General features: G+C 45.2%; 1 protein-coding gene across 2 annotated transcripts; it reads left to right on the forward strand.

The window, feature by feature from the left end:
• On the forward strand, positions 1–25,812 carry LOC115105762 (sodium/potassium-transporting ATPase subunit alpha-3-like). Of its 2 annotated transcripts, none has more exons than XM_065010490.1 (22): positions 1–239; positions 374–467; positions 13,466–13,585; positions 14,036–14,095; positions 14,598–14,801; positions 15,146–15,259; positions 15,366–15,500; positions 15,597–15,714; positions 16,189–16,457; positions 17,043–17,241; positions 17,900–18,144; positions 18,305–18,497; positions 18,885–19,197; positions 19,395–19,545; positions 19,758–19,926; positions 20,281–20,435; positions 20,620–20,743; positions 21,077–21,222; positions 21,486–21,616; positions 22,006–22,107; positions 24,116–24,207; positions 24,365–25,812. In XM_065010490.1, the coding sequence occupies exons 2-22, from the start codon at positions 462–464 to the stop codon at positions 24,391–24,393; spliced, it is 3,075 nt and encodes a 1,024-aa protein (XP_064866562.1). In that variant the 5' UTR covers positions 1–239; positions 374–461; the 3' UTR covers positions 24,394–25,812. The 2 variants fall into 2 exon arrangements, with proteins under 2 accessions (XP_064866562.1, XP_064866572.1); XM_065010500.1 differs by having other exon boundaries at positions 13,505–13,585.
• The last annotated feature ends 1,574 nt before the right edge of the window (positions 25,813–27,386 follow it).

Below are 27,386 nucleotides of genomic sequence, written 5' to 3' on the forward strand. Positions count from 1 at the left end.
CATAGGCGGAGTGGTAGTGTGTAGAAAAGGAAGTACTGCGGCAGCCAACAGAGCCGCGGAGGGAGATCAAATCCTAAAAAACCAGAGCAGTGCGGCTTCTTAGTTTCACCGGTCTTTTACTGCAACTATCAGAGCGCAAGAGAAGGACCCGCATCCTCGCGTGATGCTCTGCTTGAGACCGCAACATTTCATTTGAAAGACGTTTAGGTGGAGGGGGAAAATACTGTAACCTTTTGGAGGTTAGAGACACAATCTGTTTATTTAATCAATTAACCAATTTATTTTATAGAAATTTGCTTGACTGACGTCTTTGTCGCTTTCTTTCGTTTTTACCTGAATAACTGAATACAAATCTTTCTTACGTTTTTAAAAGGCAATACCATTTTGATATAATTCCACCTGAGGGGCTGACACCTCTCAAGCTTTGCATCACCTGAGGAGAGAAGCCTGACTGCGCCAACATGGGGGTAAGCCCGGCGTCTACCAACTTTACAACTGCCTTATTGATGCATGAAAGTTATAAAATGCCTTGAAAACGGTTTAAAACCCCAGATGCTGACGGGGAAGGGCACCATACTGCAGTGTCATGTTTTTTCTCCTCTGGAAATATTTGAGTGACATTGACTCCAATGCGGATTTTTTTTAGGCTATATAGTCTACGGTCTCATAGACTGCGACAAATTGATGTGACAAGTAGGCTAGAGCAGGCACAAAACAGCTCTCTGTAATGTCTACTGCAGTTGTAAGGTTTCAAATTGACAATGAATTGGTCAGAATCTACTGATGGAATAATTGAATGTCATGTACTGTAATTTGCTGCTGTTTCCTTTGTTTCTCATACACTATGGAACGAACAAGTTAGTGATAAAAAAAAAGGATTGAATGGTCTCATTCAGGGGTTTGCCATATGCATTAATATAGGCGATGGGCTATATTAGGCATATCGTGACACTTTGTCTATAACCTTGCCATATGGTAATCGGTTTATTCTGACAGCCGGCTCTCGTGAGAGAGAGAGAGAGAGAGAGAGGGGAGAGAGAGAGAGAGAGAGAGAGAGAGAGAGAGAGAGAGAGAGCGCGAAAGAGAGAGAGAGAGAGCGAGAGAGCGAGCGAGAGAGACCACTGCGTATAGGCTTCACTTGGCATGTCACTGAGGGATTTCAATGAGACACAATGTTCTGTTATTCACCTGCCGTTATTATTAGCCTGTATTTGATGATTTTACAATGTGTGGCTGTGTATTCGAATGGGCGCATGATTACAGTATCCCCTCCCCCCGTTGCCCATGTAAATGATCCTCGCATCATCGCGACCCAATTGTCTACTTCTTTAAATCTGCGATACTGCAGGTAACTACTTCTACGCAACATTTGACGATAGACAGCTAGTGTAACATAGGAAACCATATCCTAGTCTACCCGGCTACTGAGGACATTGCGTATGTCGGTATGGTATGCGATGCCTGAGCGCACTGAAGCCTCGGTGGCCCATGCGTCATAATGCGGTTACCGGGAATAAGCGCTTCACCAACTTTTTTCCCCTTTAATTTGTGACAACAGGGACGCGATAATCGTTGACAGTGAATACACACGATATATTAAAAAGATGTCCCGTGAATGCTGGGTGATGATACATTTGGGACTGGATTTGTAAGTGAATAGAATGCACACGAAGTTCTGACTCCCTCACTGCGTCAAATGGGGGATGCGGCCCGGCGCTGGATGATATTTTGGAAAATATCACGTCTCAATAAAAGTATCGATTGAAATAACACCATAATAACACCAATATTTTCACTGTTTTGTAAAGCCAATAATAATTTGACTATGAATAGTTCTGTAGGAACATTTCGAGGTGATGCTGCGATTGTCGTTGTGGACTGTTGCGCAATTTCTGCCTCATCATTTATCTTGCGTATATGAGAGTTTAAGATTTAATCCCCGACTCGGTTCTGGGTGTTGACTTAATTTGATGACATGATGCCACACCATCCCAGTGGCTGATGAAGCTGGATCGCACACGGTTACCGAACATGATTGAAGAGACACCGACAGAGCAGGCACGAATGATATCAGCTATCTCCATCTATGACCTGGGTGGGCCTTGGAGGCATTTCTCCCGGTCGAAGTCTGCTGTGGAGCGGCGAGAAATGAAGCAGTCGTTGGTGATAGGCTATTCATGAGGATGCGAGAATCATCCGTAGCAACAGGCACTGCGTCAAATGGGATGGAGTGCAAAAAGTGCTTACGCACGAACCACTTCCGTGGTAAAGTTAGATCAAGCCCGTGTAGCCTATGTGTAAATGAGACAGGGGGTGGGGGTCCTCATCCGGCGCGCAAATAAAATATGTGTGTGACCTCTGATAATAATTACATTTTCAAATAATTGGAAGGCAAATGTTCTTTACCTTAATCCATCTCACCCCTATGATTATTTGACAACATACAAGACATTCTGCGAAGTCGATCTGGCGCTTGACGCGCTGTGCCGTGGCACTGCCAACTGCCTGCCCCCAAGGCCGCAGGCTGCCGCGTCAAAATGGGGGCGGTGCCTTTTGAGTGGAAATTCCCTTTAAAAAGCTGTGATTGGCGGACTCGGGGAGTCACGCAGAAAGGGATGTTTTACCAAGGGATGTAAGGAAGCAAGCAAACACTGAGGCGAAGTGTCAGCGGTACTGAAGACAGGCAGACAGACAGACAGCCTTTTTCATTTGTCACACCAATTGTGAGCAATTGAGGTTGCTGATGTGGCGAATGTGTGTATAGTTGCTCTGGTACAGTCAGTGATGGGGTAACCTAATGATGCTGAGAAAGAGAGGGGGAGAGAGTGAGTGAGAAAGAGAAATGGGAGAGGAGAGCAAGTGAAGATGGCTGCACACATTTCACCTTCAGACACATGAGCCATAGCGAAAAAGGAGGGGGAGGACAGAGAGGGGGGGGGGGGTGCAGGGCGAAGGAGGGAGGTGGATGAGATGAGTTGTGACTGATCTGCAAGTGTAGAGAGAGAGAGAGGGAGGGCTGTATCCTGTTGTGGGATAATGACCTGAACTCACATTGCCATGGCTCCTGTTTCCCCTGCTTACCTCTGCTCTTGGGGATTGGTTACCACAGAGACAGGAGGCAGATGGGATGACAGGACAGGGGGGAGGTATAGGTATTCATCCCTATGGGATACAGAGAGGTGGTGGGGGATATCAGGGAGAGCTCACTGGACAGGGACTGAGAAGCATGAGGGAGCACTCCTTTGATATCCCCCATCATCTCTCTCATTGAAAGGGAGAAAGGGAAGTGATATACAGTATAAAGGACGGGCATATTGGTGTAGGTGGTGTGGAGATAAATCATTGCAGTGGCAGAGAGCAGTATGCTTGGCGATCTCCTTAACTGGCCAGGTGTACAAGGACGGGTATAGGAAAGGGTAAGGGTGTAGGTATTTAGGTAAGGCTTGCTTGGTCATGATGGGACAAGGTACACTCTTAGACAAAATGGTCCCAATAGGGTTATTCGACTGTCCCCATAGGAGAACCCTTTTTGTTTCCAAATAGAACCATTTTTGGTTTCAGGTAGAACTGTTTTGAGTTCCATGTTGAACCCTTTGTGGAAAGGATTCTACCTTGAATCAAAAAGGGTTCTTCAAAGGATTCTCCTATGGGGACAGCCAATGAACCCCTTTAGTTTCTAGATTGCACCTTTTTTTCTAAGAGTGTAGATGTAGCTGTGGCCCAACCCAGTGTTTGGTGCAGAGTAGCTAGCTCACTCCGCTCCTCACTGCATCTGCAGTCATTCGTGTCCTGCTGCTGAGTCTGGAGGGTTTGCGCAGTGCACTGTATGTCAACCGAGCCGTCCTGGGCATCCTACTAATAGTCAATGATCAATATACTAGTGGGATATTCATGAGGGTTCTGTCCTTAAAGAGTCATTTGGAAGGACATGGTTTGAATGTTAGTCTTCTAGCATAGCTAGAAGGACCTACTTTAAGGGTAGGGTGATACGGTAGGGTAATAGGGTATTGTGTAAGTATTTGGGGACTTTTGGGGGACTTATTTGGGGACTTACCCTTCAAAGCAGACTGCGTTCCTTACTAAGGTCATGAGTTAATCAAATAACATAAACATTTGATTGATTGTAATGCAAGATAGGGCAGCCTGGTTAGTTAGCATTGCTGCAATGTTCGGGAAATGTTAAGTGGGGGTTTGCAGAGTGAGATACAGAGGGGAGTTGGGTTCCCTGCCAACACAGTCATTACTAATTCAGTGTCCTCCCAAGCTTGTTTGTGTGTGTGTGTGTGTGTGTGTGTGTGTGTGTGTGTGTGTGTGTGTGTGTGTGTGTGTGCGCGTGTGTGTGTATGTTTTCTTCCCCCTTTCATTATCAACATTATCAACGTCAATTGAATTTGTCTCATTACAATATACAGAAATGCTTAAATGTATTTATTTATCTCAATTCTGCCCAAATTACATTTCCTTTCACAGACCGTGTCACAGGCAACACAGTACTTCAGAGGCCAGAAGACAAGACAGTACACAGAGCAGGAGTTGCTATGTGTTCTCTGTCACCTAAATCATCTGCATTAAACACAGAATATCCTCAGGAAACCCCTCATAGGAGAAAGAGCGAATCTACCGTTGTCCCTACAAGGGCCACTAAACACTCAAGATTTACGATACCAATCTAGACAATGCTATTCTCACTAAGGAGCACACACACACACACACACACACACACACACACACACACACACACACACACACACACACGTTTATCTCAAGCGCACAACATACAGATACAGAGCCTATGAGCGAAAAAATCTGTCCGACAGTGCGAGAGCTGCTGTTACAGATTCTCAAACAGCTCATTTGTTGTTTCTGGAGTGAAACGTGTGCTTTTCTAACAATTCTAAATGCAATTGCATGTTAAAAACAGTTTTGATGGCCACGATTAAAAATAACTACTATTTTTATTTCTCAACTGGTAATTGAATCGCGCTTCCCATTCGCCATTCAAGTGCGCCACTTTTTCCTAAAGAAAACTCTGACAATGCACTCACAATGGGTGAATGGTATACACACTGAGAGACAAGGACACATGCAGACTCTAAACTGGAGCACAGCTGCCTGCCAGGATGAACAGATCAGGGGATGGACAGATTGGCATGGGGGAAGGATGAAGGGATGAGGGTAGGGGAGGACAGGTGGGGTAATGCCATAAGATGGGATTTTGTTTTGGTTTTGCTGGGTTTGTTTTTAGAAGGGAACACAAATTATTTGTCAGTGAGAGCTAAATTAGGATACAGGACATTTGGCGTGTGTGTGTGTGTGTGTGTTCACATGCACATATATACTCAGTGTATAATTTCTGCTATAAGCAGAGGTCATGACCTCAGGGTCTGGCTGGAATTCCATACCTCTGAACATCAAAACAATTTATTTGAATTTAATATAACTTTATTTATATACAGTGGTGTAAAGTAAAAATGTGTGAAGTAAAAATACTTTGAAGTTCTACTTAAGTTGTTTTTTGAGGTATCTGTACTTTACTCTACTGAACAAAAATATAAACGCAACATGCAACAATTTCAACCATTTTACTGAGTTACAGTTCATATAAGGAAATCAGTCAAGTGAAATAAATAAATTAGGCCGTAATCTATGGATTTCACATGACTGGCAGGAGCGCAGCCATGGGTGTGACTAGGAGGGGATACGCCCACCCACTTGGGAGCCAGCCCTCCCCCTAGTGAGCCAGGCCCAGCCAATCAGAATACGTTTTTCCTTACAAAAGGGCTTTTGTATAGACAGATACACTTCAGTATCATCAGCTGTCCGGCTGGTCTGGTCTCGGACGATCCCGCAGGTGAAGAAGCCTGATGTGGAGGTCCTGGGCTGGCGGGGTTACACATTGTCTGCGGTTGTGAAGCCGGTTGGAGGTAATGCCACATTTTTAATGCCAAATTTTCTAAAATTACGTTGGTAGAGAAATAAACATACATTCTCTGGCAACAGCTCTGGTGGACATTCCTGCAGTCAGCATGCCAATTGCACACTCCATCAAAACTTGAGACATCTGTGGCATTGTGTTGTGTGGCAAAACTGCACATTTTAGAGTGGTCACAAGGTGCACCTGTGTAATGATCATGCCGTTTAATCAGCTTCTTGAAATGCCACTGCTGTCAGGTGGAAGGGATCTTTGCAAATGAGAAATGCTCACTAACAGGGATGTAAACCAATTTGTGCACAACATTTTTGAGAAATACGTTTTTTGTGCGCATGGAACATTTCTGGGATCTTTCATTTCACCTCATGAAACATGGGACCAACACTTTACATGTTGTGTTTATATTTTTGTTCAGTATATTTATATTTTTGACAACTTTTGCTTTTACTTCACTAGATTCCAACTGGGTACATTTTCCACCACTGTTTATATATTTATTAAAATAAGAAAATCACCATTTGAGAAGAAGTTGGGCATCCAGAAATTAAATTAACTGTCATTGTGACAAAAAGCAACACCAAGTATTTTACAACCAAGACGTGTCTTGATATGAAACCATTTTTAGATATGCACCTTAGAGGCTGCTGCCCTATATACATAGACTTGGAATCACTGGCCACTAATAACGGAACATTAGTCACTTTAAAAATGTTGAAATAACGTTCACATACTGCTTTACTCATCTCATATGTATATACTGTATTGTATTCTACTGTATTCTAGTCAATGCCACTCTGACATTGCTCAATCGAATTCCATTCTTTTACTTTTTCGATTTATGTATTGTTGTGTATTGTTAGATATTACTGCACTGTCGGAGCTAGGAACGCAAGCATTTCGCTACACCCGCAATAACATCTGCTAAATATGTGCATGTGACCAATAACATTTGATTTGATTTTCCTATAGTTCTTAATGCACCGATTTCCCCCGTTTCATGATCACTCTTTAATATGGAGAAGAACGTCTCTACTGGAAGTTAGCCAGGGAGAGTTACTGTACTTGGTGTACAATACAGTAGGCTAATCAAGACAAGAGCAATCAGTCTAGCTAATCCTACTAGCATGAGCCTCCAGGCCCAACCACCGACCCAGCCCAGCCCAGCCCCCCTACCCCTAGGCCATGCCCCCTGTGCCTACCTAGCCCTATACCCCAGGGCTGTTGGAACCAGATGTCCCTATCAAATCTAATTGTATTTGTCACATGCGCCGAATACAACAGATGTAGACCTTACAGTGAAATGCTTACTTTACAAGCCCTTAACCAACAATGCAGTTTATGCCCAACAGTGTTGTACACACTCCCATATAGTATATAGTTCATATAAAGGCCTAAAGCAGTGATATTCCAGCTTTTTCAGCGGGGGGGGGGTTACATTTTTTCCGCCAGAATTTCTAGGGATACCACCCCCCCCAAGAATTTGTTGTGACCCCATCCCATCCCAAATCTAATAACACAACCTGTACATGCAGATTCTTACATCAACAAATCACATTTAATTCATTGCATTTTCATCTCCTATCAAAACGAAAAGAAACCAATAAATACATTTACTCAGTTTATTCACAGCAGGACTGAATGGACATATAACGGTCACCATCACTACCCTCCGCCCCCACACCTTCCCCATTGGCTAGGATCCCTTCACATCAGCCTATCAACTAGTAGTGTCATGTGGGTCATGGCTGGCCTGATAGGCTTACAAGAGATAATCAAACTATATTGGGAGAAGGATGTTGCACAGCCATGATACAGCCAGATACTGTCACTTATAAAGTGCTGTTATTCACCACACACAGGGCACAGTTCGTGAGGATTTGTCTCCAATGGCACCTTATTCCATACATTAGTGCACAATCAAAAGTAGTGCACTACATTAGGAAAAGTATGGGTCTAAAGTATTGCACTACATAGGGAATAGGGGGTCATTTGGGAACCACTCAAGGTAATGAGGTTTATATAACTTCTTTCAGGAAGTGTGTAGTGTGGAGAAATCTATCTACCATCTTAGTCAATTCAAGATTCACACACAATCAAACTGTTTTCCTGCAATAGTTACTATTTCCCCTTTTGTAGGTTCCCTAAAACGGAAACCCAAACAAAGCAACTTCTTCCCGCCTCTTGTGAAACCCCTCACCTCTCATGCATACCAGGAGAGGCTGGGATGCCACGCCTCATGCCCAAGCAGGTCCATCACCGTTAGGGGGCATGCCCAAGCCTGTGTGCCCGAGACAGACAGACTGACAGACTGGCATGCTCCTGATGGAGGGTATTGGCTACTGTGGTTCACTGCAGTGTGGAAGTGTTCAACATATGAAACATGCCCCGTGTTCACTTCACTTCAGAACGAATGAGTCTGATTAATAACTGAGAAAACATTACATATAGGACATCGTCTGTTTTAATATCTCCTCCTAGTCTCCTATTTTTCCCTTCTCTGTTCCTATTACTATCTGCCCCCCCCCCCCCCCCCCCACTCACTCTCTCGCTCTCTCTGTCTGCCGCAGTGCGTGTTCTCGCTGCACAGACAGACTGTAGCCACCTCGACAATGACTCACCTCTGCCTAGCTGTTGGCAGGCTTATAGCTTGCGCATATAAGAAGGTATCTCGTTCTTTCTTATAAAGATACACACACACACACACACACACACACACACAGACGTGTTGGCTATCTCCTCGAATGTCCAGTTACTGAGGCATCAATTATAACTGAGCGATCAGATCAGGGGGATCCTACAGTACTAGGCCACCGCCCACCACTAAGCCTCGGTCACCATGCCAACCTCCATGGTAATGTGACCTCCTAACCAGGCGCTTAGCTCCGGGAAAAACGGGACAAAACCAGAACAGAACATTAGAACCAGACAAACCACAGCAGCATGACATCGATAGAATGTGATGAACTCTTGCTCGTTTCTTTTCAAACATAGTGTACACACACCCAATGATGTTCTACTATCCTCTGGTAGATTAGCACGCTAGTAGCTTTAGTAATCTGCTCCAAAGTGAATGTGCCTGTCTTCCTTGTTCCGGGCAGTCTGTCTTCTACTTGAAAAGATTAGAATGTGTGGAGGAGATGCAGGTAATATATACTGTAGCATCTGTCTGGTTGTTAAGTCACCGACACCAGTTCCTCCAGTCCGTGTCTGTCAGTAGGTCCGTCTGTCTTTCTCTGTCCGTCTGTGTGAGAGCTAGTGGTTGTAATTTCAGCCTGCAGTCTCTGTTTCTTCTCTGAAACAACATCATTGAATTACATTTCGCCCAACAGCAAATGGTAGAAACAGACCGGCAGACAGACCTACAGATAGACAGATAGATGACATGTTGTATTGAACAATGAGGAACAAAACGACGCCCTCTAAATGTTTTTGCTTGTAACCTAGGCGATAGTCGTGACCTCGTAACCACAATGAAGAAATCTTGCCACACAGCTTGAGGGTTGTGGGTGAAAGGAGAAGCTCGGGTTGTTCCTTGCGTGTCATGAAAGATTGAGTGGCATTAGCCCACACACACATGCCTGCACGCATGTTAACACCCCCACCACACACACACACGTTAAAGGGCCAACATCCACTTTCTGGGTCGCAGGTTGTAAGGTCGCGACCCTGCAGGTGGGGTTGTTTGTTTTACAGTGTTATAGAACAATCTGTTAGAGTGGGATCCCAGTCACGCTGTCACTCACTGATATACACAGCCTGAGTCAACAGACAAAGAATAGTGGTCAATATCTAATTAGTGGTGTGAGAGAGAAGAGCTCTCTCTCTCTCTCTCTCTCTCTCTCTCTCTCTCTCTCTCTCTCTCTCTCTCTCTCACCTCCCACTGCCCCATCCCTGTCTTTGTCTTTTTTTCATTCATCTCTCTCTGTCCATCCCTCTCTTGTAATGCCTGTTTCACCTGTCTCCGCTCTTCCGGTGTTTGTATTAGCATTAAATTGTGTGTGTGTGTGTGTGTGTGCGCGCGCGGGCGGGTGCATTTACATTTACATTTACATTTAAGTCATTTAGCAGACGCTCTTTTCCAGAGCGACTTACAAATTGGTGCATTCACCTTATGACCTCCAGTGGAACAGTAGTGCATCTAAATCTTTTCAGGGGAGGGGGGTGAGAGGGATTACTTTATCCTATCCTAGGTATTCCTTAAAGAGGTGGGGTTTCAGGTGTCTCCGGAAGGTGGTGATTGACTCCGCTGTCCTGGCGTCGTGAGGGAGTTTGTTCCACCATTGGGGGCCAGAGCAGCGAACAGTTTTGACTGGGCTGAGCGGGAACTGTACTTCCTCAGTGGTAGGGAGGCGAGCAGGCCAGAGGTGGATGAACGCAGTGCCCTTGTTTGGGTGTAGGGCCTGATCAGAGCCTGGAGGTACTGAGGTGCCGTTCCCTCACAGCTCCGTAGGCAAGCACCATGGTCTTGTAGCGGATGCGAGCTTCAACTGGAAGCCAGTGGAGGGAGCGGAGGAGCGGGGTGACGTGAGAGAACTTGGGAAGGTTGAACACCAGACGGGCTGCGGCGTTCTGGATGAGTTGTAGGGGTTTAATGGCACAGGCAGGGAGCCCAGCCAACATTGCAGTAATCCAGACGGGAGATGACAAGTGCCTGGATTAGGACCTGCGCCGCTTCCTGTGTGAGGCAGGGTCGTACTCTGTGGATGTTGTAGAGCATGAACCTACAGGAACGGGCCACCGCCTTGATGTTAGTTGAGAACGACAGGGTGTTGTCCAGGATCACGCCAAGGTTCTTAGCGCTCTGGGAGGAGGACACAATGGAGTTGTCAACCGTGATGGCGAGATCATGGAACGGGCAGTCCTTCCCCGGGAGGAAGAGCAGCTCCGTCTTGCCGAGGTTCAGCTTGAGGTGGTGATCCGTCATCCACACGGATATGTCTGCCAGACATGCAGAGATGCGATTCGCCACCTGGTCATCAGAAGGGGGAAAGGAGAAGATTAATTGTGTGTCGTCTGCATAGCAATGATAGGAGAGACCCTGTGAGGTTATGACAGAGCCAAGTGACTTGGTGTATAATGCATAATGAGCAGGTGTGCTGTCAGACCTAACAATGTACTCTAAGTGCATTTCAATGGCCCACTCAGTGTTAGCCATTGAAAGACTTGCCTAGCTAGAAACTCCACACCTTGTGTGCCTAACCCAGACCTGTTAGCTTATCTATAATATCTACCCTACACTGTTTGGCTAAAGATGCTTATCTCGAAGCCAACTAGAGTATTTAATGTGCATGTTATATTGAAGTACACACACACACACACACACACACACACACACACACACACACACACACACACACACACACACACACACACACACACACACACACACACACACACAGGCAGGCCAATCTCAAAGGGCATGAGTAGCAGTAGTCTTCTATCAGTCTCTCCTTTGTTCTGCATTCGGCTCTCTAGGCCTGTCTGGTCTTGTTGCAGCGAGAGCTCACTCACATTCTCGGTTGACGACATCCACATGCGCATGTGTGTGTGTGTGTGTGTGTGTGTGGGAAGGTTGATTTTGTGCACTTTGTAGTCAACTTGTGTGTTGTTTGTGGGGAGTTGTGTTCGGGTCGACTGTTTGAACCAATCTCTTCAGGGTTAGTTTGTGTTCAAGGGAGACTCACTCTAGTGTGTTCCAGTATTACTACTGTAAATCAGGGGCAGAGTGGAGACCTGCAGTGTTCACTATAAATCCCCCTCAAACCTTTCTGACCACAATGAACCACTAAGACTGGTTTCTTTTACACGTGGAAGATTCTAGGCATCTGAAATTTCTCAACTGAACTCGCGTTAAGCACTGGGACTTTCAGTGGCAGGTTTACTCAGCCATTCATGGCATTGTACTTCGTCAGTCAAGTGTGTTTATCAGGGCGTGGGAGATTAGGTCATGTGTGTTTAGCTCGGTATAGGCTATTTACTTGGTTTGCGATGGACCAGGGCAAAAATAAAAACTTGACTTGAATGTGTATTTGCCCTTTATTATTCTGAATAAATGAACAGGTAGGTGTCAACCATACCCAAAGAAGGCCAGTGTAGGTGCAGGCTTTTGTTCCAACCAAGCAGTAACACAGTTGAAACCCAGTCAAACCTAGGCAGTAGGCCAAGCTTGTTAGAGCATGTCATCTTGACAATAGCCACCAGGGGGCTCCCCTGTGTTTCCTTGAACGCCACACCGTACAGTCACTTGATGATGCTAGAACAAATAAAAGTGACCATATAGTCAGAATGGATGAGAAAGATTGAGCTACATGTTCTTAATTAAGGGTGATGGGTGTGGTAAGAGACAGACAGATTGCCTTTTGGATGTATTTTGGACTCTGTGGTCCTTTAACCCTTCTGGTCCTTCATTACATCACTGATTGTATTGATCCTGCAGCAAGGTCAGTTTCCTTGATGAGTTGGCTGTGTCAATGAGCGGCTTTTCCACTAGAACCCTCCTGGGAGCCATTTTGTCTCTCTCTCTCTCTCTCTCTCTCTCTCTCTCTCTCTCTCTCTCTCTCATTCTGTCAACTGAGGGACTCTGGTCAGCGGCTTCTGTATTGATTTGAGCATCCGTTAGTGTAAATCGGAACTTGAGCTAATGCAACACTTTGTGCTCCCTAGAAGAGAGACATCTGTCTGTGTGTGTGTGTGTACGTGCATGTGTGTGTGTCTGCCAAACTGTTTCATATTCAACACATCACAGTCACATTGATGTATCCAATCTAATTGAATAGATATTCATCTAATCTAGGGGTTCCCCTAGATGAGATGCGGTCTAAGGCACTGCATCTCAGTGCTAGAGGCGTCACTCTGGTTCGATTCCAGACTGTATCACATGATTGGGAGTCCCGTAGGGCGGCTCCCAATTGACCCAGCGTCGTCCGGATTTGGCCGGTGTAGGCCGTCATTGTAAATAAGAATTTGTTCTTAACTGACTTGCCTAGTTAAATAAAAGTTCAATTTAAAAATATATATCTAATCATTAGAGAGGTTTTGAAGACTGAGAGAATGCACTGTATCTGCACTGTGTTTCTCTTTCAGGGCTTCTGTGCCCCACCACCAGCTAGTGTGTGTGTGTGTGTGTGTGTGTGTGTGTGTGTGTGTGTGTGTGTGTGTGTGTGTGTGTGTGTGTGTGTGTGTGTGTGTGTGTGTGTGTGTGTGTGTGTGTGTGTGTGTGTGTGTGTGTGTGTGTGTGTGTGTCATACAATAGTCGCTGTTGACATAAATGACAAATGAAGCAGGTGGCCAGTGGATACAAACTGTGATAGCGGGTCCCCGAGATGAGACAGACACTGCAGTAAAGCCAGACGGTCGTTTGATCCTTCTGTCTGTGATCTCTGTGAAGATCAAATGGGTATCAGAGAAAATAATGAAGTCCCTCTCCCCATCTGTTGTGTCTGGTGCTTTAACCATGTTTCTATTTAAATAATAGTGAAAGTATCCCCCCCCTAATCCCTTCCCCCCTCTCTTACTGTCCCCCCCACCGCCCAGTATGGGCGGTCGGACAGTTACCGCGTTGCTACCTCGCAGGATAAAGATGGCAAATCTTCTCCCAGCAAGAAGAACAAGAAGGGGAAGGACATGGATGAACTCAAGAAAGAAGTACCGATTGTAAGTGACTGGCACACAGTGGCACACACACACTGCCCTACTCAAGGGGCACGCTGGGCACCCCCATAACTATTATTGAAATACTAACATATGCCTCTCCGTAAGTTAGAGTATGAATATTGATCGAATACTTTCAGGGTACCCCCCAAGAGTCAATGTGTAACTGGAACACACACTCTCTAAATAGTTTGGAGAAAGACCTTAAAGTGAATGATAGTAATTAAGTCAAAATCCTAGTTTGTTTTAAATTCATTGTTATGATATTTATGGCATATTCTCAATGTTTCTCTGTTTCTCTCTCCCACACAAATACACATACATATGCACTCTCTCTCTCTCTCTCTCTCTCTCTCTCTCTCTCTCTCTCTCTCTCTCTCTCTCTCTTCCTTCTCTCTCTCTCTCTCTCTCTCTCTCTCTCTCTCTCTCTCTCCCTCCCTCTCTACCTTTCAGACGGAACACAAGATGTCCATAGAGGAGTGCTGCAGGAAGTTCAACACCGACATTGTCCAGGTGACTCCTCCTACTGTACTGTCCCATAGAGGTCTGTCTATGTTGTACCATGGAGATACGAGATGTCCTGCCGAGTCCTGCTGTGTCACTGACAGAGCCGCTACTAGGCCACTAGGTGGTGGTGTTTTACTATTTTACATTCACTCATGCCACACGGTCGGTGTGTTTGAGGGGATCAGTTTGAGCAACGTTTTAATGCCTTCTAAGACTTCGCAAGACCCCATATAAAGTCTCAATTATAATCTTATAGTTATCCTTACTACGTTACAGCCTTTTTGAGTCGGTTGAAAATGTTCTACGTAAAGACAACACATTTTAATCCTCATTATAATATTGTAAAGACTCATATATGCTTATAAGTAGTCATAAAGCATTATACCTGCAGGCTTAAAGTTTTACCCATATAATTACATATTAGATCTAATAGGATTTTTATGGTGCTACCCCTAATTTCAACACACTCAGTTCTAGGTTTAACCCACCCCACTCTCTCCCCACCCAGGGTCTGACCAACGCCAAGGCGGCTGAGTTTCTGATCAGGGACGGTCCCAATTGCCTCACCCCTCCCCCGACCACCCCCGAGTGGATCAAGTTCTGTCGCCAGCTATTCGGTGGCTTCTCCATCCTGCTGTGGACCGGCGCCATCCTTTGTTTCCTGGCCTACGCCATCCAGGCCGCCACGGAGGACGAGCCGGCAGGAGACAACGTGAGTCACCCACAAGCACACTCTCACGCACACACATGCACCCAAACACTAAACGTTAACACAGCCACAGAATAAGGGACCGTTAGAGCCACACACAGCCGAATCACACATACCTACGTTTAGCAGCGCCAGTCCCTAACCTTAATTCTAACATACACCCACACGGCTAATGTACTTGGTCATTGACACTTTTTTTCTGTTTTTGCATGATCATCTAGTCTAGTGACTATTACCGTGTTGGTCTGTGTTCAGTTTGAAGCTAAATACTCCTGCTATGCATTGACCAGCAATGTACACAGTGTAACAGTGGGATTTCCTGTCTCTCTCTCTCTCTCTCTCCTCAGTTGTACCTGGGTATCGTGCTCTCTGTAGTCGTCGTGGTCACCGGTTGTTTCTCCTACTTCCAGGAGGCCAAGAGCTCCAAAATCATGGAGTCCTTCAAGAACATGGTGCCCCAGGTAAACACGTGTGTGTGTGTGTGTGTGTGTGTGTGTGTGTGTGTGTGTGTGTGTGTGTGTGTGTGTGCATGGGCTATCTAACCCTCCCTCTGTTTTCTCCCTGTAGCAAGCCTTGGTGATCCGTGAAGGCGAGAAGATGACGATCAACGCTGAGGAGGTGGTGGCAGGAGACCTGGTGGAGGTGAAGGGAGGAGACAGGATCCCCGCCGACCTCAGAGTCGTCTCTGCTCATGGCTGCAAGGTACCAATCACACACACACACACAGTTCAGATAACACACACTCACACATTTTACTTAACATTTTTTGTCCTTCTGGGTTTTGTCCTTCTCCTATAGGTGGATAACTCCTCCCTGACTGGCGAATCAGAACCCCAGAGCAGGTCACCTGACTGTACCCATGACAACCCCCTGGAGACCCGCAATGTCGCTTTCTTCTCTACCAACTGCGTTGAAGGTAACCATAGAAACTGCTAACTCACAGACAAGCAGACAGACACATCAGCTGTTCTGTCCCTGACAATTCTCCTATCCTCTTTTCTCTATTCCTGCGTGTCAGACTCAACCTACCAAATTCAGTCAGCAGGGTCCTACTGCAGTATTGGATGCTGCACCCCAGTAGCACTAAGGCTTGCTAGGCTTTTGACTGGTTCAACTAAGCTGATTCAAACGTAATATTATACCATAGAGCTGCTGTTGACGCAGAAGTTACCCACATAAGCATACAAGAGTTCCCACTTTTACTTCTCTTCTCTCATTTCAACCTCTCCTTTTTTCCTGAATGAATATATGCCCTCTATTCCCCCCCCCCCTCTCTCTCTCTCTCTCTCTCTTCTCTCTCTCTCTCTCTCTCTCTCTCTCTCTCTCTCTCTCTCTCTCTCTCTCTCTCTCTCTCTCTCTCTCTCTCTCTCTCTCTCTCTCTCTCTCTCAGGTACGGCGCGTGGCATCGTGGTGTGTACCGGCGACCGTACCGTTATGGGCCGTATCGCCACTCTCACCTCCGGGCTGGAGTCGGGCAAGACCCCCATCGCCAAGGAGATCGAGCACTTCATCCACCTGATCACAGGCGTGGCCGTGTTCCTGGGCATCACCTTCTTCATCCTGGCCGTCTGCCTGGGCTACACTTGGCTGGAGGCCGTCATCTTCCTCATCGGCATCATTGTGGCCAATGTCCCCGAGGGCTTGCTGGCTACTGTCACTGTGAGTGGCCCTGGCCGTTTCTCTGTGAATCCTATCTCTATTGAACCTCATACCTGTGGGTTCAATTCCCGGGACCACCCATACGTACAATCTATGCACTCATGGCTGTGAGTCATCTGCTAAATATCATGTATTATATCAGTGCATTTGGAAAGTATTCAGACCCCTGGACTTTTTCCACATTTTGTTACATTACAGCCTTATTCTAAAATGGATGAAACGTTTTTTCCCCCCTCATCAATCTACACACACAAAGCAAAAACTGTTTTTTAGAATTTTTTTAGAAATGTCACAATTTGCATACTGTAAATGAGATTCATTCTAGATCAACTAGACTGTAGATCTAGACCAACTAGACAGCTAACGACACAATTAACATAGACATACTACACATTGATTAAGACAAGATCCAGACCAATTATAACTTCTACCAGGCATATATTATAGATCTCTAGACCAACTAGACAGCTGAAGCAAGCACACACATTTTCTCCAGAATAGGTAACCGTTCTAGTTTGTTGGTACTAGTATCCTTCGTTCTGGCTCCTGGATAACCCCTGTCTTTCCCCTGTCTCTGTGCTGTAGGTGTGTCTGACTCTGACTGCCAAGCGTATGGCGAAGAAGAACTGCCTGGTCAAGAATCTGGAAGCTGTGGAGACCCTAGGCTCCACCTCCACCATCTGCTCCGACAAGACAGGCACCCTGACCCAGAACAGGATGACCGTGGCCCACATGTGGTTCGACAACCAGATCCACGAGGCTGACACCACAGAGGACCAGTCTGGTAAGAGGAGATCAGGAGGGTTAGGGTTGGAGTTGATGTTAGATATAATGGTAGAGTTTGGTTTCAGACACACCAATAGCGTTTTCTGGCCGAGAGCACAAATTACACCTCTGAATGTAATTTGCGAACCAAGTGCGCAGCGATTTTACATGTAGGACTGCGTGAAAAAATGTTGGAGCACTGAAATATTGGCTGGCGAATGCTAGATCCACATTCAGTTTGATGTGCGCTAGCCTTTAGAGTTTGGGTTGGAGTTAATGTAAGAGTTAGTGTTAGAGTCAGTGTTAAGAGTTAGTGTTCGAGTTAATGTTAGAGTTAGTGTTAGAGTTAATGTTAGAGTCAGTGTTAGTGTTAGTGTTAGAGTTAGTGTTAGTGTTAGAGTTAGAGTTAGAGTTAGTGTTAGAGTTAGTGTTAGAGTTAGAGCTGGTGTTAGAGTTAGTGTTAGAATTAGTGTTAAAATTTGTGTTAGAGCTGGAGTTTGGGTTGGATGTTGGTGTTAGAGTTCAAGTTAGTGTACAGTCACGTTTAGAGACAGGTTTAAGTTTAGGAATCCCTCTTGAGTTGAAGTAGTTCTATAACCTACAGACAAGTACAGTTTAATTACAGGTTAGGAATTGATATTGTTTTATCATCTCTAACCGGCCACCTCTCTCTCCAGGTGCCTCCTTCGACAAGACCTCAGCCTCATGGGCTGCCCTGGCTCGCGTCGCAGCTCTCTGCAACCGTGCCGTGTTCAAAGCCGGCCAGGACCAACTGCCCATCCTGAAGAGGGACACCGCTGGTGATGCCTCCGAGTCTGCCCTGCTCAAGTGTATCGAGCTGTCCTGTGGCTCTGTCAAACAAATAAGAGAGAAGAACAAGAAGGTGGCCGAGATCCCGTTCAACTCCACCAACAAGTACCAGGTACGTAACACACATATGTGTACATACACACACACACGCACAAACACAACACTCAAATTGATTGGTTTCTAACACTGTGACCGTGTCCGATCTCACTTCTCCCCTTTCTTCCCCCCTATTTCTCTCGCTCGCTCCCTTCCATCCTAAACCAACCCCACAGCTGTCAGTTCACGAGACAGAGGATCCCAATGACAACCGCTACCTGCTAGTGATGAAGGGAGCCCCAGAGAGGATCCTGGACCGCTGCACCACCATCATCATCCAGGGCAAGGAGCAGCCCATGGACGAGGAGATGAAGGAATCCTTCCAGAACGCCTACATGGAGCTGGGAGGACTGGGAGAGAGAGTACTCGGTGAGAGAGAGGGTGGGAGAGAGAGTACTCGGTGAGAGAGAGGGTGGGAGAGAGAGTACTCGGTGAGACAGGGAGAGTGAAAGGAGGAGGGGGGGGGGGTTGAGAGAGAAATGTGGAGGGAACGTTGAGAAGAAGGAAGAGAGAGAACTGGACCTTGCAGAACGCATAAGAGGAGTGGGGCGGGTTGTTAGAGGGAGGGGAGGGGGCAGAGAGAAAGAGTCTGGAGCAGGAGGAAAGGAGGGAAGCTCAGGATGTTGGTTCTAGGAGAATGGGTCAAATGTACCTTATCCAATAGTGAATAAAAAATGAGAGCTGAAGGATTGACTGATTTAGTAGAGGATGAGTAGAACAAGTAAATCAAGCTAACCCCTCCTGTTTACTCCCCAGGTTTCTGCCACCTGCTAATGCCAGAGGACCAGTACCCCAAGGGCTTTGCCTTCGACTGTGATGACGTTAACTTCACCACAGAGGGCCTGTGCTTCGTGGGCCTCATGTCCATGATTGACCCTCCCCGTGCCGCTGTGCCCGACGCTGTGGGCAAATGTCGTTCGGCTGGCATCAAAGTCATCATGGTGACAGGTGATCATCCAATCACTGCCAAGGCCATCGCTAAGGGCGTGGGCATCATCTCCGAGGGCAACGAGACAGTGGAGGACATCGCCTCTCGCCTCAATATCCCCGTCAGCCAGGTCAACCCAAGGTGAGAAACATAAGACACACACACACACACACACACCCACACACACCAGCACAATACATCATTTCACAATGACGGTGAGACCACACGGGATCCCGTTCTGCTAATTCATTGTGCTCATTAATGTTCCCTCTCTTGTCACTTTCGCCCTGTCTCCATGGATCCAAGCTAACTCTTCTGATGTGTGTGTGTGTCTCCAGGGATGCCAAGGCTTGTGTGATCCATGGTACAGACCTGAAGGAATTGTCTCAGGATCAAATGGATGACATCCTCAGAAACCACACTGAGATTGTCTTTGCCAGGACCTCCCCACAGCAGAAACTCATCATCGTAGAGGGCTGCCAGCGACTGGTGAGACACACACACACACACACACACAGATTTTATTCATGCATTTGAAAATGAATTGATTGAATTGAACAGGGAATTGACCCCATCACTTCCTCCTAGTTTTGGTACAATAGTGACTTTCTATAGGCCATGCTCAAAAGCACTACTAAAGTGCGCTATGGAGGGAATAGGGTGCCATTTAGAACACAGGCTAACTCTTCTGTCCCTCTCAGGGTGCCATCGTGGCTGTGACAGGTGACGGTGTGAACGACTCTCCTGCCCTGAAGAAGGCTGACATCGGCGTTGCCATGGGAATCTCCGGCTCTGACGTATCCAAGCAGGCCGCTGACATGATCCTGCTGGACGACAACTTTGCCTCCATCGTCACCGGAGTAGAAGAGGGTGAGAAATAGGGAGAGAGAGGAGAATAGATGGAAAGAGTAGAAGGGCGTGTGAGAGGGAGAAGTGGAAGAAAGGGAAAAGAAAAGGAGAAGATGGGAGGGACTGGTAATATGAGCCTGTATGTTTTAAGCATCGCAGAGTAGGTGCTGATCTCCAATCAGTTTGGACTTTTTAGTGAATAAGATCACATGGACAAGAGGGGCCTGATCCAAGATCAGCCCTCCTACTCTGAGACACTTTATGAATAAGGGCAGACCCTGATCCAACCTTGAGTGACCTTTGCTCAACTCTACAGATGTTAGAGGTCAGAGTTCAGTGTGTGACCTCTGTGTGTGTCCTCCTGTCTCCCTGCAGGTCGTCTGATCTTTGATAACCTGAAGAAGTCCATTGCATATACCCTGACCAGTAACATCCCTGAGATCACACCCTTCCTCCTCTTCATCATCGTCAACATCCCCCTACCCCTGGGTACCATCACCATCCTCTGTATCGACCTGGGAACTGACATGGTAAGGCACACACACACACACATAACACACACACAAAATACGAAATTGTGCATTGTTGAAAATAATGTCACATGTAACCTCGATATGCCCTATCTCACAATGGAGCAATCAATCCAATATACATCAATGTGAAATATTTGTTTCTCATACAAACTCACATCTGTGACCTGTGACCCCCCCCCAGGTGCCCGCCATCTCCCTGGCCTATGAGGCAGCCGAGAGTGACATCATGAAGCGTCAGCCCAGGAACCCCACCAGGGACAAGCTGGTGAACGAGAGGCTCATCAGCATCGCCTACGGACAAATCGGTGGGTCCCCATTTAGCTCCTCTACCTGGTTGGGGCCATAAAGACAGTGCATATGTAACTGGACATGTTATCATAGCCCACAGCCAGATCAATGATCAATACTTCCCCATGAAGTCCTTGAGCATTAGTCGTGAGATTAGTCTTCTACCACCCTGTTGTAGAATCTGACAGACTGATGAGTGCATCGATGCTTATAGATCATACATCTATGGCCAGTGGATTATAGTTCACGAGTCTATATGACAAGTCAATGGCTACTCCTTGTGGGATCCGGTAATATCATTTCCAGAGTGATCATGTGTTAACACTTTGTGTCTATGTCTGTGTGTGAAGGTATGATCCAGGCTCTGGGAGGCTTCTTCTCCTACTTTGTGATCTTGGCTGAGAATGGATTCCTACCCTCAATTCTTGTGGGTATCAGGCTCAACTGGGACGACCGCGCTTGCAACGACCTGGAAGACAGCTATGGCCAGCAATGGGTAGGTACACGCTACAATTCTCAGCCAAAATAAGTATTCAAAATATAGCCATACAGTATATTACAAGTACGTACATATGCAAATTCAGTGTTTACACTATTTCACCATAGTTGATCAGATTCTAAACAATAAATATTCCCTGACCAAGATGGCTGTCCTTTTAGTCACACTGCCGGGATGCCAATGTCCATTCTATTGTTCTATTTCATTCTATGATTCAAATACTGTGTCTCACTCCCTTTCTCCTCTCTCTGTGTGTGTAGACATATGAACAGAGGAAGATCGTGGAGTTCACGTGTCACACAGCCTTCTTCGTCAGTATCGTGGTGGTACAGTGGGCTGATGTCATTGTCTGCAAGACCAGGCGAAACTCTGTCTTCCAGCAGGGCATGAAGTGAGTCTGTCTGCCTGTCTGCCTGTATGTTTCTGTCTCTCTTTTCCTGTGTCTGTCTGCCTGTCTGTTTCTGTCTCTATTTTCCTGTCTGTCTCTCTACCTGTCTGCCTGCCTGTCTGTTTCTGTATCTGTTTGCCTGTCTCTATCTGTCAGCCTGTCTTGTTTCTGTGTCTCTTTTCCTGTTTGTCTGTCTGTCTGTCTGTCTGTCTCTGTCTGTCTGTCTGTCTGTCTGTCTGTCTGTCTGTCTGTCTGTCTGTCTGTCTGTCTGTCTGTCTGTCTCTACATTTGTTAATATACAGTATGCTTGGTCTCTATGTATATTAGTCTCTCTCACCCTCTTATATTTATTCTCATTCTCATGTCTCTCCTCTGCACTACTCTCCTCTTAGGAACAAGATCCTGATCTTTGGCCTGTTTGAGGAGACAGCTCTGGCTGCCTTCCTATCCTACACCCCAGGCATGGACGTGGCACTCAGGATGTTCCCCCTAAAGTGAGTGGAGTAAACCCAGAAATACACCTACACAAACAGATAGACATAGACATACATCTACACAAACAGACATACATACATCTACACAAACAGATAGACATAGACATACATCTACACAAACAGATAGACATAGACATACATCTACACAAACAGATAGACATAGACATACATCTACACAAACAGATAGACATAGACATACATCTACACAAACAGATAGACATAGACATACACCTACACAAACAGATAGACATAGACATACACCTACACAAACAGATAGACATAGACATACACCTACACAAACAGATAGACATAGACATACACCTACACAAACAGATAGACATACACCTACACAAACAGATAGACATAGACATACATCTACACAAACAGATAGACATAGACATACACCTACACAAACAGATAGACATACATCTACACAAACAGATAGACATAGACATACATCTACACAAACAGATAGACATACATCTACACAAACAGATAGACATAGACATACACCTACACAAACAGATAGACATAGACATACACCTACACAAACAGATAGACATACATCTACACAAACAAATAGACATACACCTACACAAACAGATAGACATACACCTACACAAACAGATAGACATAGACATACACCTACACAAACAGATAGACATACACCTACACAAACAGATAGACATAGACATACATCTACACAAACAGATAGACATAGACATACACCTACACAAACAGATAGACATACATCTACACAAACAGATAGACATAGACATACATCTACACAAACAGATAGACATACATCTACACAAACAGATAGACATAGACATACACCTACACAAACAGATAGACATAGACATACACCTACACAAACAGATAGACATAGACATACATCTACACAAACAAATAGACATAGACATACACCTACACAAACAGATAGACATAGACATACACCTACACAAACAGATAGACATAGACATACATCTACACAAACAGATAGACATAGACATACATCTACACAAACAGATAGACATACATCTACACAAACAGACATACATACATCTACACAAACAGATAGACATAGACATACATCTACACAAACAGACATACACCTACACAAACAGATAGACGTAGACATACACCTACACAAACCAAAAAGATAGACCTACACAAACCAAACAGATAGACATGCATCTACACAAACAGACATACACCTACACAAACAGATAGACATACACATACACCTACACAAACCAAACAGATAGACATACACCTACACAAACCAAACAGATAGACATAGACATACACCTACACAAACAGATAGACATAGACATACACCTACACAAACAGATAGACATAGACATACACCTACACAAACCAAACAGATAGACATAGACATACACCTACACAAACCAAACAGATAGACATAGACATACACCTACACAAACCAAACAGATAGACATAGACATACACCTACACAAACCAAACAGATAGACATAGACATACACCTACACAAACAGATAGACATACATCTACACAAACAGATAGACATAGACATACATCTACACAAACAGATAGACATAGACATACACCTACACAAACAGATAGACATAGACATACACCTACACAAACAGATAGACATAGACATACATCTACACAAACAGATAGACATACATCTACACAAACAGATAGACATACATCTACACAAACAGACATACATACATCTACACAAACAGATAGACATAGACATACATCTACACAAACAGACATACACCTACACAAACAGATAGACGTAGACATACACCTACACAAACCAAAAAGATAGACATGCATCTACACAAACAGACATACACCTACACAAACAGATAGACATACACATACACCTACACAAACCAAACAGATAGACATAGACATACAAACATACTGTACATACACCTACACTGACAACTATTGACCTATCTGCCATGCGGTGTGTTTATTAACCTCTGCCCCCCCCTCTCTCCAGGCCCAGCTGGTGGTTCTGTGCGGTCCCCTACAGTGTCCTCATCTTTGTGTATGATGAGATCCGAAAACTGCTCATCCGTAGGAACCCAGGAGGTAAATGGCTGTCTCTTTCTCTATGTATAACATTTAGGCCCGAATCCTGACATGAGATTTGCATTTGTAACTTCACACACAAATCTTTAATTGACACTAAAACAAGAAAACTCTCTAATGCCTCTCTTTTCTCTTCCCCTACCCTTTCCTCCTACAGGTTGGGTGGAAAGGGAGACATACTATTGAGTGATGGATACCATCTTTACTCATACCCCTACATTTTCCATTTGTTTCTCCCCCCTTTCATTCCATCCCTGGCAAGACACGTCTTCAGATGCCCCACCCCGTAAAAGACAACAACCGCTTCAAAGCAATTTTCATCACAACTGCCCCAAAGATTAAAAACAGCAAAGCACCTTTACGACTTCCTACATCAACCCCCCCATCTCCATCTCCTATGATACTCTTTGCATGTGTTCTCTCACTGCTGTGTACATAAACCAATATATCTACCAAACGGCAGCTGCATATTGTGTATGTAGATTTGAACGAGCTATGACCTAAAGGGAGTTTCTACGCTCGGCAAAAAAAAAGGGCCATACCACTCCTTCCTCCCTTCCCCTTTCTTTCCCCCCTCTATCTCTACACCTCTGTTCCTCCCTCTCTTCCTTCTCCTGCGACCCTTTGCTCGTCCTCCGGTCACACACAGATCTACGGATCACAAGCGAGATCCCACAGCTAACACCCATCGAGCCGTCCCCTCTCGCCCTCTCCTGTCTGCAGGAGGAAGAGCGGATGTCTTTCTCACTCCGTCCGTTTCCTTTTTCTTCAACAGTGTTGTTGTTGTTTTTTTATAATATGGGGTGGGGGTTCATTGGTTTTACTTGTTTTTTTATTTATATAATGGGAGGGGGGGTGTGTGAGAGCTGTTTTCCCTCATTTAGGCATAACAAAGCACACCCCGCCATGGCGTCCCCAGTCCCCCTTCCCTTTCTCTCTCACACCCTCCTCTCCCCTCTACTCCCTGTTTGTCTGTATGTGTGCACTGTGTGAACCATTGTCCTTGTTAAATACTACAGTACACCCCCAGTTGGAAAATACAACTCAATCTTTCTGTGTGTTCTAGGAAAACTATATAATTCTATACCGATTTAAAGAAATAAAAAATATGTTGAAAATAAAACATCTCAAGATACACATTCAGTGAAAAAGAACATCGGCGGCATTGTTGAGCGTGCTATGGGAAAAGAGATCACTCTGTTTCCTTTTTTTTGTATGGTTTCCAATCTTTTTTTCGCCAGGTTTTCAGAAAGCCGATGCAAAAATGTAACAACAACACACAAAACAAAGCGACAAGGTTGTGTTTTATTATTAAAACATGTGAGACAGAAACTATGGCGTCCATATTCCTACCACCACTTCCATGTTCCTGGAGTCCGGTCCAATCTAGGAGACCCAGTCCAGGTATTAAGTTCTGTGTGAATGTCTGTATTGGAGACCCGCAGAGGAACAGCCATTTCAGGCTGGGTCTTACTCAGAGGGCTGTAGGGGGGTTGAGACTACAGAAGACAACAAAAAAACACAATAAAAACAGTCGTAGAACATGTGTGTGAAAGAAAACGAAACCAACACCAATAAAACATCTAGACCATTTAATACAACCTAGCAATGTCTGTGTGTCTTTATCTCTCCCTGCCTTCGACTCGCTACACTGACTTTCAGCTTTCTTTCCCCCTCTTCTCTCATGTCAGTCTGATACTACATGGCTTAATTAAATGCTAAATGTAGGCCTGAATTTACGAAGTCGTGTAGGATAAAACTGATCGGTAATGCATCTTTTTGTCTTCACCTGGACAACATTTGGGGTTGTATATACGCAATGAAATATCTGTAAGAGAATAAGAGATTTTACAAGTGATTCTTCATTTTATAGACCAGCGAGATATACTGTATCTAGTCGTTTACTGTGTTCGTTGTTGTATCTATAGTGTTGAGGGACATATTGGCAGAGCGCTAGGACGCCAACTAATGATGAGAATCATATCAGGTTACACTGCAAAATGTACAATTGATAGAAGACTGTGAGTTGGCAGAAGCCCAGGGTAATGTACCAAACGGCCAAATCAAGTAAACGTTTTGGCTTTGATGTTGAAACCTAAACAAAAGTACATGTGAAACCTACAAACAGTTGCAAACAGAAGGAATGCAGGATACGTGACCACGTGTGAAGCAGAAAAACAAAAGAACACTTCTACAAAGCTCCCTGATCATATGGTTCCCAAGACAACTGATATTCCGCATTAATGAAACAAATGTATAAAATGTTCTGCGAGTAAAAAGAATATCATGTCATCAGCATTTTACATTTCTGAAGCTTTGTTAGTCTTGCCTTGTATTCTGTACCTACTGGTAACTAGAGTACAGATACAGTATGGGCCACTTTCCCAGACTGAGATTAAGCCTAATCCTGGACTAAAAAAACACTTTCACTCTCCCCAAAACATAGTTCTCAATCCTGGAGTAAAATTAATCTGGGCTAAATAGCTGTGTTCAGTGGCTAACATCTGCTATAGATTTTACTGTAGGTTAAAAAAAAACTGTCATGGGGGTATGACAGAGCCTGTACCTACAGTTTTAAACACACCAGCTTATCCCTCACACATTTAGGGTTTGTCCGTAATGGCACCCTATTCCCTATATAGTGCACTACAGGGAATGCAGTAGTTGCCATTTATGATGCAGCTTTCCACAACGGGGGGGTGGGGGAATAAACGCTTAGCATTGATCGAGATGACGAGGTAAACATAATGGGGGGGTAAAATGCTCTTCACAAAAGGTGTATAAACTGCATTGATACTCTACATCACTGACACTCACTCTCTCACACACACACACACACACACCCCTCCCCTTAAATTCCCACATGTCCATGCAGCGAGCTCTTACAGACTCCTCTCTCCCCCCCTCCGCATAATAGAATATCGATCGCCCTGCTTTGCCGCAGCGTGCAGCATGCCAGTGAGTGAAGTGTGTGTGGATGGGTGAACCTCCAAGGTCATCTCCATAGCAACCTGTGCATGGGGTTGTCTTGATGAGCAGTGTACAGGGGTCATGTATAAAGGGGGGAAAGGGGGTGGTGGTTAGCACTGAAGTGTCAGACAGAGGGAGGGAAGGACAGGAAGGAGGACACGGAGAGAAAGAGAAAAGTAGGGGGAAACGACATCCTCTTGTGGGGGGGG

This window comes from Oncorhynchus nerka, linkage group LG3 (genome assembly GCF_034236695.1).
Source record: "Oncorhynchus nerka isolate Pitt River linkage group LG3, Oner_Uvic_2.0, whole genome shotgun sequence".
Classification (NCBI taxonomy): domain Eukaryota; kingdom Metazoa; phylum Chordata; class Actinopteri; order Salmoniformes; family Salmonidae; genus Oncorhynchus; species Oncorhynchus nerka.

What these genes read in the sequence shown, in the direction of transcription:
- LOC115105762 (XM_065010490.1), top strand. An exon ending in TCAACACCGACATTGTCCAG is followed by an intron (nt 14,096 to 14,597) that starts GTGACTCCTCCT and finishes CTCCCCACCCAG; the next exon opens with GGTCTGACCAACGCCAAGGC. An exon ending in CATCGCCTACGGACAAATCG is followed by an intron (nt 20,744 to 21,076) that starts GTGGGTCCCCAT and finishes CTGTGTGTGAAG; the next exon opens with GTATGATCCAGGCTCTGGGA.